The sequence below is a fragment of the Ahaetulla prasina genome, chromosome 2 (assembly GCF_028640845.1).
Source record: "Ahaetulla prasina isolate Xishuangbanna chromosome 2, ASM2864084v1, whole genome shotgun sequence".
Lineage (NCBI taxonomy): Eukaryota > Metazoa > Chordata > Lepidosauria > Squamata > Colubridae > Ahaetulla > Ahaetulla prasina.
In genome coordinates, this window is record NC_080540.1 from 28,386,225 (window position 1) to 28,403,060 (window position 16,836).

The window sequence follows — 16,836 nt, forward strand, 5'->3', positions numbered from 1 at the left end:
AGCCCTTTTTAACTGGTTTACACAATCACCTATTGCCCACAACAATCTGGGTCCTCATTTTACCAACCTCGGAAGGATGAAAGGCTGTGTCAACCTTGAGCCTGGTGAGATTCGAACTGCTAAATCGCAGGCAGCTGGCATTCAGCACAAGTAGCCTGCAGTACTGCATTCTAACCACTGCGCCACCAAGCGCTGTGAAATGGTATATAAGTCTAAGTGCTATTTCTATTGCTTTCCTCCCAAACCTTCCTTTTAAGAAATTGGAGCTTTAGCTTTGGTTCTGGGCCATTCTGTCAGCCCGTTGGTGCTCTTTTGTTTCATGAAAGTTACCTGTCCCTTCCTCTGTGATTTTGCCTTCTACGGCGATAGCCATCGAAAAGCCGCGCCACCTCAGGTGGAACTCCTCCATGTTCACCACCTTGGAGAAACAGCCGTCTCCATCTGCCTGCATGCCACAACAACCAAGAAACAGCAGCCTATGATCCATGGGTGAAATCTAAAAATTTTCCCTACCGGTTCTGTGGGCGTGGCTTAATTGATGGGCATGGCTTGGTGGTCAGATGGCTGGGTGGGTGTGGCCAATAACAATAAATAATAAAAATAATAAACCAAGTATAAAAAACAATAAGAGGTATCAAAAACCAACTTTCACACTTTACACACACACAACACAACACAACTGACTCACACACAATGTAAAAGCAGCTGCACTTCACACTTCACACAGCCACAAAAAGCTCAAAAACCGACTTTCACACTTTACACACAACTCTCTCTCTCTCTCTCTCTCACACACACACACACACAAAATGCCACATACAGCTTTCTGAGATTTTGTGTGTTTGTGTAGTTAGAGTGAAACACTACAGAAACACACCAAATCTCAGAAAGCTGCACCAATATTTTATTATTTTATTTTATTTTATTTTATTGTGGACTTCAAATCCCAGAGTTCCTCAGCTAGCAAAGCAGGAAGTCAAAGCAAGCTTTTTTTTTTCCTTCAGTAGCTGAAGAAAGCATGCAGTTGCAGCCGGAAAGGAGCAGTAATTATAGGTAAGTGAGGAGGGAGAATTGGCTGGGCATGGGTGGGGGCTCTTGTAAGTGGGGGCTGTTAAAAAGTGAGTTTAAAAGCCTGTGAGGATCAGGAAACTCCTCTGGGATCGCCAGAGGAGGCTTTTAAATCCTGGGTCTTTTTTCTTCCCCCCCCCCCCCGCCACCTTCGGCTGAAGAGGATTTAAAAAAAAAAACTTTTAAAGGGTTTTGATCTCTGCTCAGCCCCGCGATCATCAGAGGGTTTTTTTTTTTACTTTTAAAGGCATGTTTCGGCTAAAGACAAACTTTTAAAAGTAAAAAAAAAAAATCTCTGCTGATGTTTTTTTGCAGAGGCAAATGCTGATGGTTTTTTGCAGAGGTGCGGGGGGGCAGGGATTTTTGCTACCGATCCTCCGAACCAGCAGCTGCCATCACTACCTAATCGGGGGAGCCGGTGCGAACCGGGAGCATTTCACCCCTGCTATGATCCCTTTGCAAATAACCTCGTGGTCCTTGTTTTTCAGCAACACAACTTTTTCAACCTGATGCCTTGTACGTGTCACTTTTTCCAGTGCTGCTGTAACTTCACACCGTCACCAAATGAACCGTTGTAAGTTGAGGACTATCTGTACTAAGCTCAACAACTTCCTTCTGAATTGATTGATTGGTTTTGATTGATTAATTTTACCAGAATCGGGTCACTAATAAAGGAAAATTAAGTCCTCAATATTAATTGGCTCCAGTTTCCAAGATACAGCTTCAGGTCAAAATGGCATCAAAATAATTCAAAATTACAAGGGGGATGTGCAGTTGTGCTCCGTACCTTTTCTGCAAAATGTGATATCGCAATGAGAATGGTGCTATCCCAATCATTTTAAATTTATCTTTTTATTGAAACCAGTAACGTAACTTTCCATTCATTTATTGGTTTGTCGTGTGACATTTTCATGCTTTTTTCATGAAAAACTGACCAGCTCTAACATCACATTAAATGACACGGTTCCATCTTTTTTCAGTATCTAAACTGGGCTTTTTGTCTTTTCTCTTGTGAACTCCAGTGGGATCATCCCTGGGGAGATTCTAGCAGTAATCGGAAAGCATGGATGGACTCCGTTTCCCTCGATATCTTTTCTCCATGCCTGCGATATTCTGGTGGAATCTCTCCCCATGCTCCTCACTCATTGCCCCACAGTTCAAAGGGAAATAGTCTAAATGCGAGCGTAAGAAGTGAATTTTCAGTGATATCTTTGCACCAGGTGCTTTATAGGACCTGAGCAAATTTTCCACGTGGGTTTCACAATCATCTGCCTTGCTGTTCTCAAAGCGAAGGTAAATTTATTCACTGCCATGTGGTACCATTTTCATTGTTCTACCGTACTTTGTCGAGAAGTTACGAGGCGTCTGAGGGACCATGAATTGGCTGCCTGTTTAAAAAGTTTATAGGCCCCTGTTCTAGTGGCTTGCCTGTCAGTGCTGGTGGGAGTGGTCTTGTTGGTTCTTTGGTTGGGCTATTTACTATTAGCTTCTTTGTAAGTTCTTTGATCGGGGCATTGTTTCCTTCTTCATTATTGGTTTGATGTTAATTTTGGAGTTTATGCTCACCTGGGTGGTTCGATTAACAGCAAGATTTGAACTTGTGACTCTGGGAAAGTTGTGACCAGTGCAAAGACTGGTCATAAATCACTCTTTTCATCACCATCATACTTCTGAATAATTGCCAAACAAATGGTTGTAAATCAAGAACTATCTCTGTTTACCTCTTCACTCCCAGTTTAGAGCCACATGACCTATCTTCAAACAATATTGACCCATAGCAACCTTCAACCAGAAATGGAGATCTCTTCTACTTGAAGAGATGTCCCTTTTAGCCAAACGTCGGCTGGCGGCCCCCAGGGGAAGGGCCTTCTCTGTTGGAGCTCCTACGCTCTGGAATGAACTTCCCCCGGGTTTACGTCAAGTGCCTGATCTTCGGACTTTTCGCCGTGAGCTGAAAACGCACCTATTTATTCAAGCGGGACTGGATTGAAATTTTATTGGGGTTACTTATATTTTAAGATTTTAAATTGTTTTAATATTTTGGCCACATTATAATATGTTTTTTAATTTCTTTTAATGTTTATATAATATTTTTACTTGGCTGTACACCGCCCTGAGTCCTTCGGGAGAAGGGCGGTATAAAAATCGAAATAAATAAAATAAATAAAATAAAAATAAATATTGTTGGATGGTTCAAATCCCATATGAAAAAAAGATATTTCAGAAGAAATAGTAAACAGGGGTAAGGGAAGAAGATGAGGGAGCTGCAGAAAGAGATGGCAAGGGAAGAATAACAGAATGACGCAGAAGCAGGGGTGAAATGCCTAAGCAGGGGATTTGGCTAAAAGACCTTCAAGGTCTCTTCCAACTCTGTCCTGTCCTATTCTATTCTTTAAATGCAGAGCAATTTAATTGAAATAAACACGTTTGAAAATGAAGGAAGAATGACTCTCTTTGTGCTAACTTTTCCCATAAAGTTTCAATAGAGTGAGCATTATTTTCAATTGTCTCAACAATCAATTGTCTGTATGATCACCAGAGGTGGTTTTCAGCAGGTTCTGACCAATTCTGGAGAACTGGTAGTGGAAATTTTGAGTAGTTTGGAGAACCGGTAGTAAAAATTCTGACTGGCCCCACCCCCATCTATTCTCTGCCTCCCAAGTCCCAGCTGATCGGGAGGAAATGGGGATTTTGCAGTAACCTTCCTCTGGAGCAGGGTGGGAATGGAGATTTTACAGTACCCTTCCCCTGCCACGCCCACCAAGCCACACCCACCAAGCCATGCCACGCCCATCAAGCCACACCCACAGAACTAATAGTAAAAAAAATTGAAACCCACCACTGATGATCACCCTCCCTACTGTTTGTCAGAGTGATTCAAGAAAATATAATTCCCACTTTTTAAAAAAACAGCAAAAATTAAGTTTAAAATAAGTCTACAAAGATATCCCAGCTCTGGAAACATGACGGCCCTTACCTTGCCTTCAAATTCTTTACACAGACTTTTACCACTATTACACTGGAAAGGCAGTCGTTCGGGATGCCGACAGAGGCTCAGTTTCACCAGGCCAGGCACAGGTTTTCCATAGGTGTACCTGGAGTCAGAATCCATCAATGGGAGCAAAAAAACCAAAAACAAATAGGGAAGTAGTTGCATAGAAAAAGAAGATCAAGGGGACATACAACATCCAGAGCAAGCCTTGTGAGTATTTTTTTTACAGGATCCAATCTGAGTTAGTCACTTGGACCATTCAGTCTTCCAAGCTTTCGGAGTCTCTCTCTCTCTCTCTCTCTCTCTGTGTGTGTGTGTGTGTGTCTCCCTCCCTCTCTCCCTCCCCATCTCCAGATGTATAGTATTTATATGGTGCCCAGTTATGTGTGGCTTTTAGTTGTTAATTGGGGTATTGATATCCAGATATTAAGTCATTGGTGGTTGTTTGGAAACAACAAATAACCAGGCAAATAATAACCAATGACTTAATAGCCGGGGAAACAACAACCAACAACTTAATAGCCGAACGTCAATATCGCAATTAACAACAAAGAACCACACAGAACTAGGCACTACATAAACACTATGCATAGAACAGCCCGTTGCACACATTCTGCAGAGATAGAGAGTAGTTCCCTGAGGATGGACTCCAGCCCAACTTCGAAATTCGGAAGACTGAACCTCTGGTTCAGCAACATTATCCTGGGACACATATATTTCCCTGCATTTATATTTTTTAAAAAATGTATTATTTCAATTTATATGGTTCATATATATCTAAGTCTGGCTTTGCTTTGGATTGCTTTAACCTTCTGTGTTGTCATGTATTGTATTTCTTATTTTCTTTCATAATTAGTGATCAATTTTTTATTACATCAGATATTATATTATATTATATTATATTATATTATATTATATTATATTATATTATATTATATTATATTATATTATATTATATTATATTATATTATATTATATTATATTATATTATATTATATTATTACTATACTGTACTGTATTGTACTATACTATACTATACTATTGTTGTGTCCCCCTCCCCCTCCGACAACCGGGTCTGGGAAGTCTGTATCAAGCGTGGCCACGAAGCCTCTGCAGCTTTGCCAAATTCCTTTCAGATTTCTCAGAGCAGGCAGGAATCCAAGGTGTGACTTCAGCAAACCAGATGAGACTTTGCTTGACTCAAATTGCTTAACTCAAGCTGGTCCTTTATATAGGCCATGGGGTGTGGCTCCATGACTCAGCACTTATCCAGGCCTACCCCTCCCTTCCTTCTGCTGACGTCGCCTCTCAGATCTCCGGAAGCAAGGATCCTCCCACTTTAGACTGTCTTCTGCTGTTTGAGAAAGGGAGGGGTCAGAAGGAGCAGGCCCGGGCAATTCCAATCCGTGGCTGACTTCCTCTGATGGCTGCGTGTGAGTGAGGTTTGTTTGTTCATTCCTGACATCCCCTCCAGGCATGGGGCCAGGGATGGGGGCTGGAGGCATGCCAGGCTGTTCCTCTTCATTATCAGACTCTGAATCTGATAGCAGGCCAGGCAGGAGGAGGGAGGGGCCCGGCTGAGGAGAGGAGGGAGGACGAGGCACAACAACTATACTATACTATATTATACTATACCAGGGCTGGGCAACTATGGCCCCTTTATGACCTATGGACTTCAACTCCCAGAATTCCTGAGCCAGCATGCTGGCTCAGGAATTCTGGGAGTTGAAGTCCATAGGTCATAAAGGGGCCATAGTTGCCCAGCCCTGTACTATACTATACTATACTATACTGTACTGTACTGTACTGTACTGTACTATACTATACAATACTATACTATACTATACTACAGGGGCCTCCAACCTTGGTCCCTTTAAGACTTGTGGATTTCAACTCCCAGGGTCTCTCAGCCAGCAAAGCCAGCTGGCTGAGGAACTCTGGGAGTTGAGTCCACAAGTCTTAAAGGGACCAAGGTTGGAGACCCCTGCTATTCTATACTATACTATACTATACTATACTATACTATACTATACTATACTATACTATACTATACTATACTATACTATAAGGTAAAGGTTCCCCTCGCACTTACGTGCTAGTCGTTGCTGACTCTAGGGGGCAGTGCTCATCTCTGTTTCAAAGCCGAAGAGCCAGGCTGTCCGAAGACGTCTCCGTGGTCATGTGGCCGACATGACTCAATGCCAAAGGCACATGGAACGCTGTTATCTTCCCACCAAAGGTGGTCCCTATTTTTTCTACTTGCCTTTTTACGTGCTTTCGAAATTGCTAGGTTGGCAGAAGCTGGGACTAGTAATGGGAGCTCACCCCGTTACACAGCAGCACTAGGGATTCGAGCCGCCAAACTGCCGACCTTTTGATCGACAAGCTCAGCTGTCTTAGCCCCTGAGCCACCGCGTCCATACTATACTATACTATACTATATTATTATATTATATTATTTTTGCCATTTATCCATCATCTCAGACCAGGATGACTCTGGAGAATTTCCAGATACTATTAAAGAGCAAATTTTGCAGCCAGGATTTTTTTTTTCTTTCTGCTTGTTTATACTCTCTTTGTTTAAACAACCCTTGTCCACCCAGCCTCTCACACTAACAACCTGACTGGAACTAGACTGCCTTAAAGGGAACTCAGCTTATTACTGTTAGGTTTATTTATTTATTTCTATCTATGGATTATTGCATCTTGCTATTTCTTATGAAAGATGTTTTTATTATTTTGCTCCGGTTTCCTTCAGAAGGAAGAAAATTACCATCACCATCATCATCATCATCACTACCATGCCTTTCAATCGATGCACAATGTGTCAATGCAAAGTCAACCTTGGCTGATCTCTGAGCCTGTTTGGTATTTGGACAGGAGGCCACCAGGAGATCCCAGGCCGGGAAATTGAACATGACATTCTCAGAACAAAACAATATCAAACAACTTCAGTATCTCTGTTAAGAAACCTTTATGGGCATGAAAACGCCAAGAAGCAAGCAAAACCCAAAGAGGAACAGATTTTTGGGTTCTCCCTTTCTTCTGCTGTTGTGGCCCGTCAGCTGCCAGCAGAGCTACCAGAAGAGTCAGAGGGGGAGGAGGTTGAGGGAGGGCCTGGGCCAGCTTCGGAGCCTTTGGAAGGCTCTGATAAGGAAACAGCATCAGAGCCAGAGCCAGAGCCAGGGCCTTCCATTCTCCGTCAGGTGGAGAGGCAGCAGTCTTACGCATATGGGTAAGGGAAGAAAGGAGAGGAGAGCAAAGGAAAGCAATATGGCGGCTCCCAGGGAAAAGCAGACAACACTAGCCAACCCCTCCCTGGCTAGGAAATAAATAGGAGGGGTTTGAGAGTGTCCTCTAGTCGCAGACAACCGTTCGTTTTCTAGTACACAACAAACAATTCAGATTCCTTAGCCAGAACCAGGTCTGTTGGGACTGATTACGTTTGTTTTTTGTTACTGTTCCTGCCCTGTTTTGAAAAGGCGTTTGTTTTACTCACGAGTAAGCAGCCTGTCATTACTTGCGAAGGCTGGGTCAGAACACACACCAGGAAAATCTTGTGCCTTCTGCTCACAATGGGAAAAGGAGAGTAGATGAGCATCACGTACCTGCCACACACACTGACTTCTATTTCCGTGGTCACAAACTGGATGAGCTTCGGGGCCTTCACCAAAACCTCAAATTTGGGCAGAACTAGAAAGAGGAAAGGGAAGGGAAGAAAATCATGAAAATACTAACTTCCTGACCCAGAGACTCCATATTCATCTGTGATTTGTATGTAATTAGCTGGTAAATCATTATCTCTAATCTCAGAAAATGGGTTAATTTAGCTGAGTAACCAGATCAATGTTAAATCTGTTGGAGAAAGTGAGTCTTATAATTAAACTGAATAAACAGAATTATAAGGTCTCTGGCCTGCTAAATCTCACATTGCCAAATATTCATTCATTCATTCATTCATTCCCTTCTTTCCTTAATTCCTCCCTCCTTTCCTTCCTTCCTTCCTTCCCTCCCTCCCTCCCTCCTTCCTTCCTTTCTTTCTTCTCCCTCCCTCCCTCCCTTCCTTCCTTACCATATTTTCAGACTATAAGACGCACCTACCTTTTGGGGAGGAAAACAAGAAAAAAAATCTGCCTCCCAGCATACATCTAGTATTCATCTGACTCATTTGCCGTCGCCCATTTGCTGCCGCCGCTGCCAGTGCGCCACTGCCCATTCAGCAGCGGATCCTCTTTGCCGCAGCCCATTCACCACGACCCATTCGCCACCGCATCCCATCCTAGAACAGCTGATCATCACCGCACCAACCTCCCTTCCCCCCGCTGCAATATTCACTGTATAAGACGCACAAATATTTCCAACCACTTTTTTTGGGGGGGGGGAGTGTATCTTATACTCTGAAAAATATGGTGCTTCCTTCCTTCCATTTCCATCCTGCTTTTTCCATCCTTAAAAATAATCCTAAATATAAATGTTCTCGGAGTAATGCTTTTTTTAAATCTACCAGCTCAATATGAAGAGGCATTTAAATCTTCAGTGTGCAGATTAAGATGCTACAGTTTCATTGGGACAAATAGACCTTAATTTAACAAGATAGAATAATCTAGACTATCCAAAAGAAAGGAAGGAAGGAAGATTGGAGGGACAAAGGAGGGAGGGAGGGAGGGAGGGAGGGAGGGAGGAAGGAAGGAAGGAAGGAAGGAAGGAAGGAAGGGGGGGAAGAAAGAAAAGGTCAAACTGGATCTTACCGTATTCTTCCACATCAAAGCTGTATTCTGCAACTTTTGTGAAGTCTTTCTCTACCACCACTTTGTAGGTGCCCAAGCGGGGATCGGAAGACAGAGAATAGGAAAGCTGGATTATGCCCAATCGAACCTCCACATCTCTCCACTGGAACACCCGGTTGTTTTGGGGATCCTGGAAAGAACAAGTTCCAAAAGTTGACCATAACCCACAATTGTGCAGAATTGTGCAGAATTAGCGGTTCATGACCCAGACAAAGTGGTCCTACAATCCAGGGGTGAAATGCTCCCGATCCGGTAGCGATGGTGGTGGGTAGTTCGGAGAACCGGCAGCAAAAATCCCTGCCCCACCCCCCCATCCCAGCTGAGCCGCGCGATCATCAGAGGTTTCGTTTTTTTACTTTTAAAAGGATTTTTTCTTCACCCGAAAAAATCTTTTTAAAGTAAAAAAAAAAGCCTCTGATGATCGTGCGGCTCAGCTGGGATCGTCAGAACCCTTTAAAAGCTTTTTTTTCCTGTGGTAATCCCAGCTGAGTTGCCTGATCACCAGAATATTTTAAAAGCATTTTTTTACAACCTGTCAGCTTGCCTCCAATCAATGTTTAAGAAAATAAAGACCCAACTCCATCCGTTTGAAGAGATTGGTAATTTTTACTAAACACGTCAGATTGCAATGAAAGCTAAGCCAGAACTGAAGGTATACTATAAACACAGACATCATATCCTCTCCTGACCCCTCCTCCCACCAGAGTTCAAGCAGTCATAATCCAATGTCGTCTTCCTCCTTGGCCATGTGTAGTTTCACTTCCGATATTTTCACTCTGTCAATCTTCTGGATGGAATGCGAAGCAGGCAACTCCCATTACATTCACACGCCAAATCAGTTCAAATGTCTGTTTAAAAGACTATCTCCTCCTACACCTGTAATGACAGCCGAACACTGGTAACAGTACAAACCTCCCCCCTCCCCCATAAATCATGTAAGACATTCAGTAAGAAGAAAACCTTTAACAAAGTAATAAAACGGTAAAACAGTCCAGTAGGTGAAACAGACTTAAAATAAAGCGGAGGCTGACACAACCACTTTGGCCGAAGAGGTTGTAGAAAAAATGCTTTTAAAAGTAAAAAAAAAAATCTGACCACGCCCACCCAGTCACATTACCCCCACCAAGCCACGCCCACAGAACCAGTAGTAACAAATTTTACATTTCACCCCTGCTACAATCCCATTCTCTGAGTGCTATTAGCACTATATTTAGAAATGATAACCTTCCAGAGGCCCACATATGTGTTGGAATTAAATTCTCAGGATCTGCACCAGGGATGGGTCCTACTTACCTTTACTACCGGTTCACATTGTGCCCGGGTGCTCTTCTGCGCATGCGCAGAAGAGTTTTGATGACCTTTGGGTCAGTGGGCAGACCCTCCTGCCGCTTTTACTACCGGTTCTATAGAACCGGTCCGAATCGGGGGCAACCCACCACTGATCTGCACCCAGCAAGGACAATTGCTGTGTTGGCTGAAAATTCGGCGAGTTGTACTCCCTAATTTTCTGAAGGACTCAAGTTGGAGATGGTGGCTGTAAGTCTTAGAGCCATGGTGGCGCAGTGGTTAGAATACAATACGGCAGGCTACTTCTGCTGGCTGCCAGCTGGCTGCAATTTGGCAGTTCGAACCTCACCAGGCGCAAGGTTGTCTCAGCCTTCCATCCTTCTGAGGACATTAAAATGAGGACCCAGATCGCTGGGAGCAATATGCTGACTCTGTAAACCGCTTAGAGAGGGGGGGTAAAGTACTGTGAAGCGGTATATAAGTCTAAGTGCTATTGCTGTTAGCAAGAAGTTTCTATCATTAGACAAAGGGATGTTCAACCTCAGATTGCACAAGATGAGGGAGGCTGGGACATAGTTCCCTGAACACTTCAACAACTTTAGAGCAACTAATTTTAGAAAGGAGTAAAACAAAAATAGCCTCTCGGCTGGTTGCCAGATCAGCACTGCATTACTCCAGAGGACCACTAGATGGAAGGAATGTGCTCACCATTCTGCTGCCATCTAGTGGAAACCTTGAGGAATTGCAGCCCAGAAATGACAGCACTAAACCTATGAACTACTTTATGCAGGAAGTTGATTTATGTTTTTAGTTGATTTCCTTGATCAGTACTACTGTTTCTGTGATCAGATACAAGGAGAGGGCTCTCATTCAGCCCAATTCCTAGTAAAGAAGATAGGAGCAGGTCTGGTGGGGATTAAAATATCCCTTCTTTCTTGACATTAATTTTGTTACTTTTGAGACTGTGTGAAATAGCCCCATTGAGTCCAACGGGACTCAATATTAGCCACTTTAAAAATCTCTCTCCCTCCCCACCAAGAGATCTCCTTGTGTCATTTTCTGGGCAACAACCTGGAAATGGTTGGTCATTTTGATTTCCCAAGAGCCTGTAGCCCTCAGATTTCCTGGTGGCCTCCCATCCAGAGATTAATGAGGTCCCATCAGCCATGGAGCTGGCACTTTCAGCACTTACCTGGATGTACACAACTGGAAACTGTGGAGACAAAAAAAAAGCACAGGCAGATCAGAGACACCAAGGAATGAAAATGAGGTTAGAGAAAAAGTAGGTAGAAAAAAGGGACATGGGAGATTCTTTTATATTGCGTTATCATTTTGATATGTATTTATTTGTATCTTGCCTTACCCTCAAGGGACTACTCTTAGAATTCCCCCACACACACCCATAATAACCACCCTGTGAGGTTGGTTGGTTGACAGTGCATAGCCACAAGGTCACTCGGCCAGTTTTCATGACTAAGAGTAGATTTAAACTCAGCACTAATCCAAAGCCTTCAATTACTCCATGAGTCTTCACTAGTTTTCACCCAGTGGTATTTTCACAACACACTGGGTTCAATGTTATAGGTGAGGAGGGAGAGCATGAATTGAATGTTTTCGCACGGAGATGCCACCATCTCTCTGTCTGTCTTAGTACCCCCCAAAATTTACCTTCTTCTTTGTGGGACGGAAATCTTTATCCATGGAGACGATGCGAAACTGAACTGCAAAAGGCAAGAGGGAGAATATGTGGGGAATATAAAAATAATATAATATTATTTTTAATATAATATAATATTAAAAATATTAAAATATAGAAGGGATCTTGGAGATTATTTGCTGTAGTCCATTGTTTTCTCATACTTGAGAGTTTGAAGACGTCTGGACTTCTACTCCCAGAATTCCCCGGCCAGCCATGGGGTCTTTTTCAGAAGATTTCGTGCTGGCTGTTGAATTCTGGGAACTGAAAAAACCAGGGTGAAATCTAAATTATTTTGCTACCGGTTCTGTGGGCTTGGTGGGCGTGGCTTGGTGGGGGGTCATGTGACTGGGTGGACATGGCTATGTAACCATGTAACGGGGATCAAAAGACAGAAACTCACTAGCAATGTCCTGCTGGAGCAGGGTTGGATTAGATGACCTCCAGGTCCCTTCCAGACCTGGATTATCCTCTGAAGCTGCATCTAGTGCCAGGTTTGTACTCCTTCCTTCCTTCCTTCCTTCCCTGCCTCCCTGCCTCCTTCCAGTGTGGGAGCACCCACAACTTCTGGAGGCAAGTTCCACTGATTAATTGTTTTAACTGTCAGGAAATTTCTCCTTAGTTCTAGATTGCTTCTCTCCTTGATTGGTTTCCATCCATTTTTTCTTGTCGTGACTTTTGGTGCTTTGGAAAATAGATTGAGCCCTTCATTTTTGCAGGAGCCCCTCAAATGTCCTGACAGTTAGAACAATTAATCAGTGGAACAATTTGCCTCCAGAAGTTGTGAGTGCTCCAACACTGGAATTTTTTAAGAAGAGATTGGATAACCATTTTTCTGAAGCGGTGTAGGGTTTCCTGCCCCTAAGCAGGAGGCTGGACTAGAAGGCCTCCAAGGTCCCTTCCAACTCTGTTATTCTATTCTATTCTAAATATTGGAACGGTGCTATTTTATTGTGCTATTTTATTGTGAGTTGGACTACGGAGAAATTTCAAGTTGGCCATGCCCACCCAATCACATGACTACTCAGCCACGCCTACTCAGCTGGTCATTAGAGCAGAGAACAGATTGTTAAATTATTTGAATCCCATCTCTGGTTACAAGCATCCGGGAATCATGTGATCACCATTTGCAACCTTCCCAGCCGGCTTCCGATAACAGGATCAAGAGAGGAAGCCAGATTTGCTTCACAACTGCAGGATTCACTTCACAAATGCAGTGATTTGCTTAACAACCGAGGGAAGAAAGGTTGTAAAAGCTGGTGCGACTCGCTTAACAATCGCCTGGCTGAGAAATTGAAATCTAGAATTTGTAAAATAAAACCTATAAAAATTGCAATGATAAGGGTTTGAAAGGGTTAGAAAAGCAAGAATTACAGGAGCAGGTTTCCCACTGGAGTCGCCCTTTACCTTGCTGTCCCGCTCTGTAGATTGGTTTGTCCGTCTGGATGAAAAGCAGACTCTTTGGTTTCTCAACCCACACTTTTTTGCGGCTCCAGAAATTCTGGGTCAACCCATTTGCTGTCATCACGAGAACGGCTTCCGATGGGGGCGAAATGTTGCTCCACCTGGGAATCTGCAGGAATGAAAAGAGACAAAATCAAACGGTTTGAGCAATATTGTTACCATTATGTTCTATTGCTTGTGTTTGCATTATATTGAATTCGAGGTGAAATCCTACCGGTTCGGTCCGGTACGGGTGAACCGCTAGGGATTATGGTCATCAGTTCACCCAACCGGTAGTAATTACTTGCCCCCACCCCACCCAGCCGGTCACCGCTCACCTCTTTCGGCCGCTCAATATTCCACAGAATTCAAAGTTAAATGCAGCAGAGACAATGCTAACTTTTCTCTCTCCATTCAGAACGGAGCTGCTTAAGGTAGTCCCCAGGAGGGAGGGGGACAGGGGGAGCAGCTGGAAGGGAGCCGTTTTTTGTGAAAGGCAGGAAAATGGAGGGAACCATAAATGGAGGGAGAAAAGTTAGCATTCTCTCTGCCACAGAATTCAATTCAATTCAATTCCATTGAATTCACAGAATTCAATGTTAAATGCAGCAGAGAGAATGCTAACTTTTCTCCCTCCATTCACAATGGAGCTGCTGCAGCCTGTCCCTTTTAAGGTAGTCCCCAGGAGGGAGGGGGACAGCGGGAGCAGCTGGAAGGGAGCTGTTTTTTTGTGAAAGGCAGGAAAATGGAGAAGGGGATTTTCCTGCCTGACATCCATTCCTCAATCTCAGCACAGACTGAGAGAAGGATGGTAGGCAGGAATATTCCCCTCCCCATTTTCCTGCCATTTGAGGCAAGGAGTGGCTGGGAGGGGAGGGGCTGGTGAGGAGCCCCTCGATGTGAATGATGTCGAGTTGGCCATGCCCACCCAGTCACATGACCTTCTGCTCAACAAGCCATGCTTACAGAACCGGTAGGGGAATTTTTTTTTAATTTCACCCCAGTTGAACTCCAGTATGACATGGTCACTGTCACCCAAGGTTCTTGCAATTTCAACTCCCTCTATCACTTCTTGCTTGTTCGTGAGAATTAATAATAATAATAATAATAATAATAATAATAATAATAATATCAGAGTTAGAAAGGACCTTGGAGGTCTTCTAGTCCAACCCCCTGCCCAGGCAGGAAACCCTACACCATTTCAGACAAATGGCTATCCAACATTTTCTTAAAAATTTCCAGTGTTGGAGCATTTACAACTTCTGCAGGCAAGTTGTTCCACTGATTAATTGTTCTAACTGTCAGGAAATTTCTCCTTAGTTCTAGGTTACTTCTCTCCTTGACTAGTTTCCACCCATTGCTTCTTGTTCTACCCTCAGGTGCTTTGGAGAATAGCTTGACTGCCTCTTCTTTGTGGCATCCCCTGAGATATTAGAACACTGCTATCATGTCTCCCCTAGTCCTTCTTTTCATTAAACTAGACATACCGAGTTCCTGCAACCGTTCTTCATATGTTTTAGCCTCCAGTCCAGTATTATATCCAGTATGGCTATCCCTCTAGTTCCCTCCTCTACATTTTGGATGAAAAAGTTGTCAGCTTTAGGTTGGTCAGTAACCTATTCAATTTCTCACTTGGACCAGAGTTAGTCTTCCAAGCATACGGATTTTAATCATAGAATAGAATAGAATAGAATTTTTATTGGCCAAGTGTGATTGGACACACGAGGAATTTGTCTTGGTGCATATGCTCTCAGTGTACATAAAAGAAAAGATACGTTCATCAAGGTACAACATTTACAATACAATTGATGGTCAATATATCAATATAAATCATAAGGATTGCCAGCAACAAGTTATAGTCATACAGTCATAAGTGGAAAGAGATTGGTGATGGGAACTATGAAAAGATTAATAGTAGTGCAGATTCATTAAATAGTTTGACAGTGTTGAGGGAATTATTTGTTTAGCAGAATGATGGCCTTCGGGGAAAAACTGTTCTTGTGTCTAGTTGTTCTGGTGTGCACTGCTCTATAGTGTCGTTTTGAGGGTAGGAGTTGAAACAGTTTATGTCCAGGATGCGAGTGATCTGCAAATATTTTCACGGCCCTCTTCTTGATTCGTGCAGTATACAGGTCCTCAACGGAAGGCAGGTTGGTAGCAATTATGTTTTCTGCAGTTCTAATTATCCTCTGAAGTCTGTGTCTTTCTTGTTGGGTTGCAGAACCGAACCAGACAGTTATAGAGGTGCAAATGACAGACTCAATAATTCCTCTGTAGAATTGGATCAGCAGCTCCTTGGGCAGTTTGAGCTTACTGAGTTGGCGCAGAAAGAACATTCCAGTTGAACATTCCAGTTGATATGGAAAACTGACATTGGAAGATTAATTGAAATCCCCAATTTCTATTATATTGTGTGTCCTACATATATTTGTTAATTGGTCAGCAAAAAGTGCCTCTATCTTTTCTGCTTGATTGGGTGCCCTGTAGCATATACCTAGGGCAATATCATTCTTTTTTTCCGAATATGCATTCTGGCAAGTTTTCGTCTTTGGTTTCATGCATTTCTGTAGCAATAGAGTGCTCTTTTATATTGCCTCTAGAAGTTGTGAATGCTCCAACACTGGAAGGTTTTAAGAAGAGATTGGATAACCATTTTTCTGAAATGGTATAGGCCAGGTTTCCTGTCCAAGCTGGAGGCTAGACTAGAAGACCTTCAAGGTCCCTCTCCAACTCTGTTATTCTGTTTTAAGTTCTAAGTTAAAAAAAAGTGACCCAAATAGAGAGCATGATCAAGCAAGGTTGATTTGAGAGTTAGCACTGTACTCTGGCAGCTGCATTTTCTAGAACAGGGGTCTCCAACCTTGGCAACTTGAAGCCTGGCGGACTTCAACTCCCAGAATTCCCCAGCCAGTTTTGCTTTGCAAAGCTGCTTCTTTTCCGAATTTTTTTCCCCAGCTTTTTTTCCCCAACTTTTGCAAAGCTGGCTGGAGAATTCTGGGAGTTGAAGTCCGCCAGGCTTCAAGTTGCCAAGGTTGGAGACCCCTGTCCTAGCGTGACAAGTGTTTCTAGAATAGAGGTACAGGCAGTGGTGGGATTCAAGTAATTTAACAACCGGTTCTCTGCCCTAATGAATTCTTCCAACAACCAGTTTGCCAAACTGCTCAGAAAGTTAACAACCGGTTCTCCTGAAGTGGTGCGAACTGGCTGAATCCCACCACTGGGTACAGGTAGTTCTCAATTTACAACAGTTCATTTATTAACTGTAATGTATCTTTAAATGTTTTGGCGGGAAAAAAGCACGTTGCTGATTGGTTGAAGCCTCCGGCTAAACTGTATTTAAGGAGAGGTTTTTCCCAGCCCGAGTTGCTGGGTTCACCATATAGTAAAGAGCTGTTGTCACTATCCTGGTCTCCTGCCTCGTTATTGACCGAATCTAACACTGGCGACGAAGGTGGGATCTCGAGGCTAAGAGCGCCAGGAAAAGAGCTGAACTCACCAGGAAAACGCGAACCCAGCAAAACAAGGGCGGAAAGCAGCGATGTCCGGCTACACACCGCCAGCAC

At 43.3% G+C, this 16,836-nt stretch overlaps 1 protein-coding gene across 2 annotated transcripts in view; it reads right to left on the minus strand.

The window, feature by feature from the left end:
• Positions 1-16,836, minus strand: part of LOC131191511 (alpha-1-macroglobulin-like) — a 91,339-nt gene that overhangs the window by 63,101 nt on the left and 11,402 nt on the right. For both annotated transcript variants that reach the window (XM_058169732.1, XM_058169731.1), the window contains exons 3-9: positions 13,238-13,403; positions 11,803-11,855; positions 11,327-11,347; positions 8,809-8,977; positions 7,669-7,753; positions 4,046-4,163; positions 331-445 (exon numbers count right to left, since the gene is read on the minus strand). In XM_058169732.1, the coding sequence (XP_058025715.1) occupies positions 331-445; positions 4,046-4,163; positions 7,669-7,753; positions 8,809-8,977; positions 11,327-11,347; positions 11,803-11,855; positions 13,238-13,403 (727 nt within the window). The remainder of the gene's footprint in view (positions 1-330; positions 446-4,045; positions 4,164-7,668; positions 7,754-8,808; positions 8,978-11,326; positions 11,348-11,802; positions 11,856-13,237; positions 13,404-16,836) is intronic.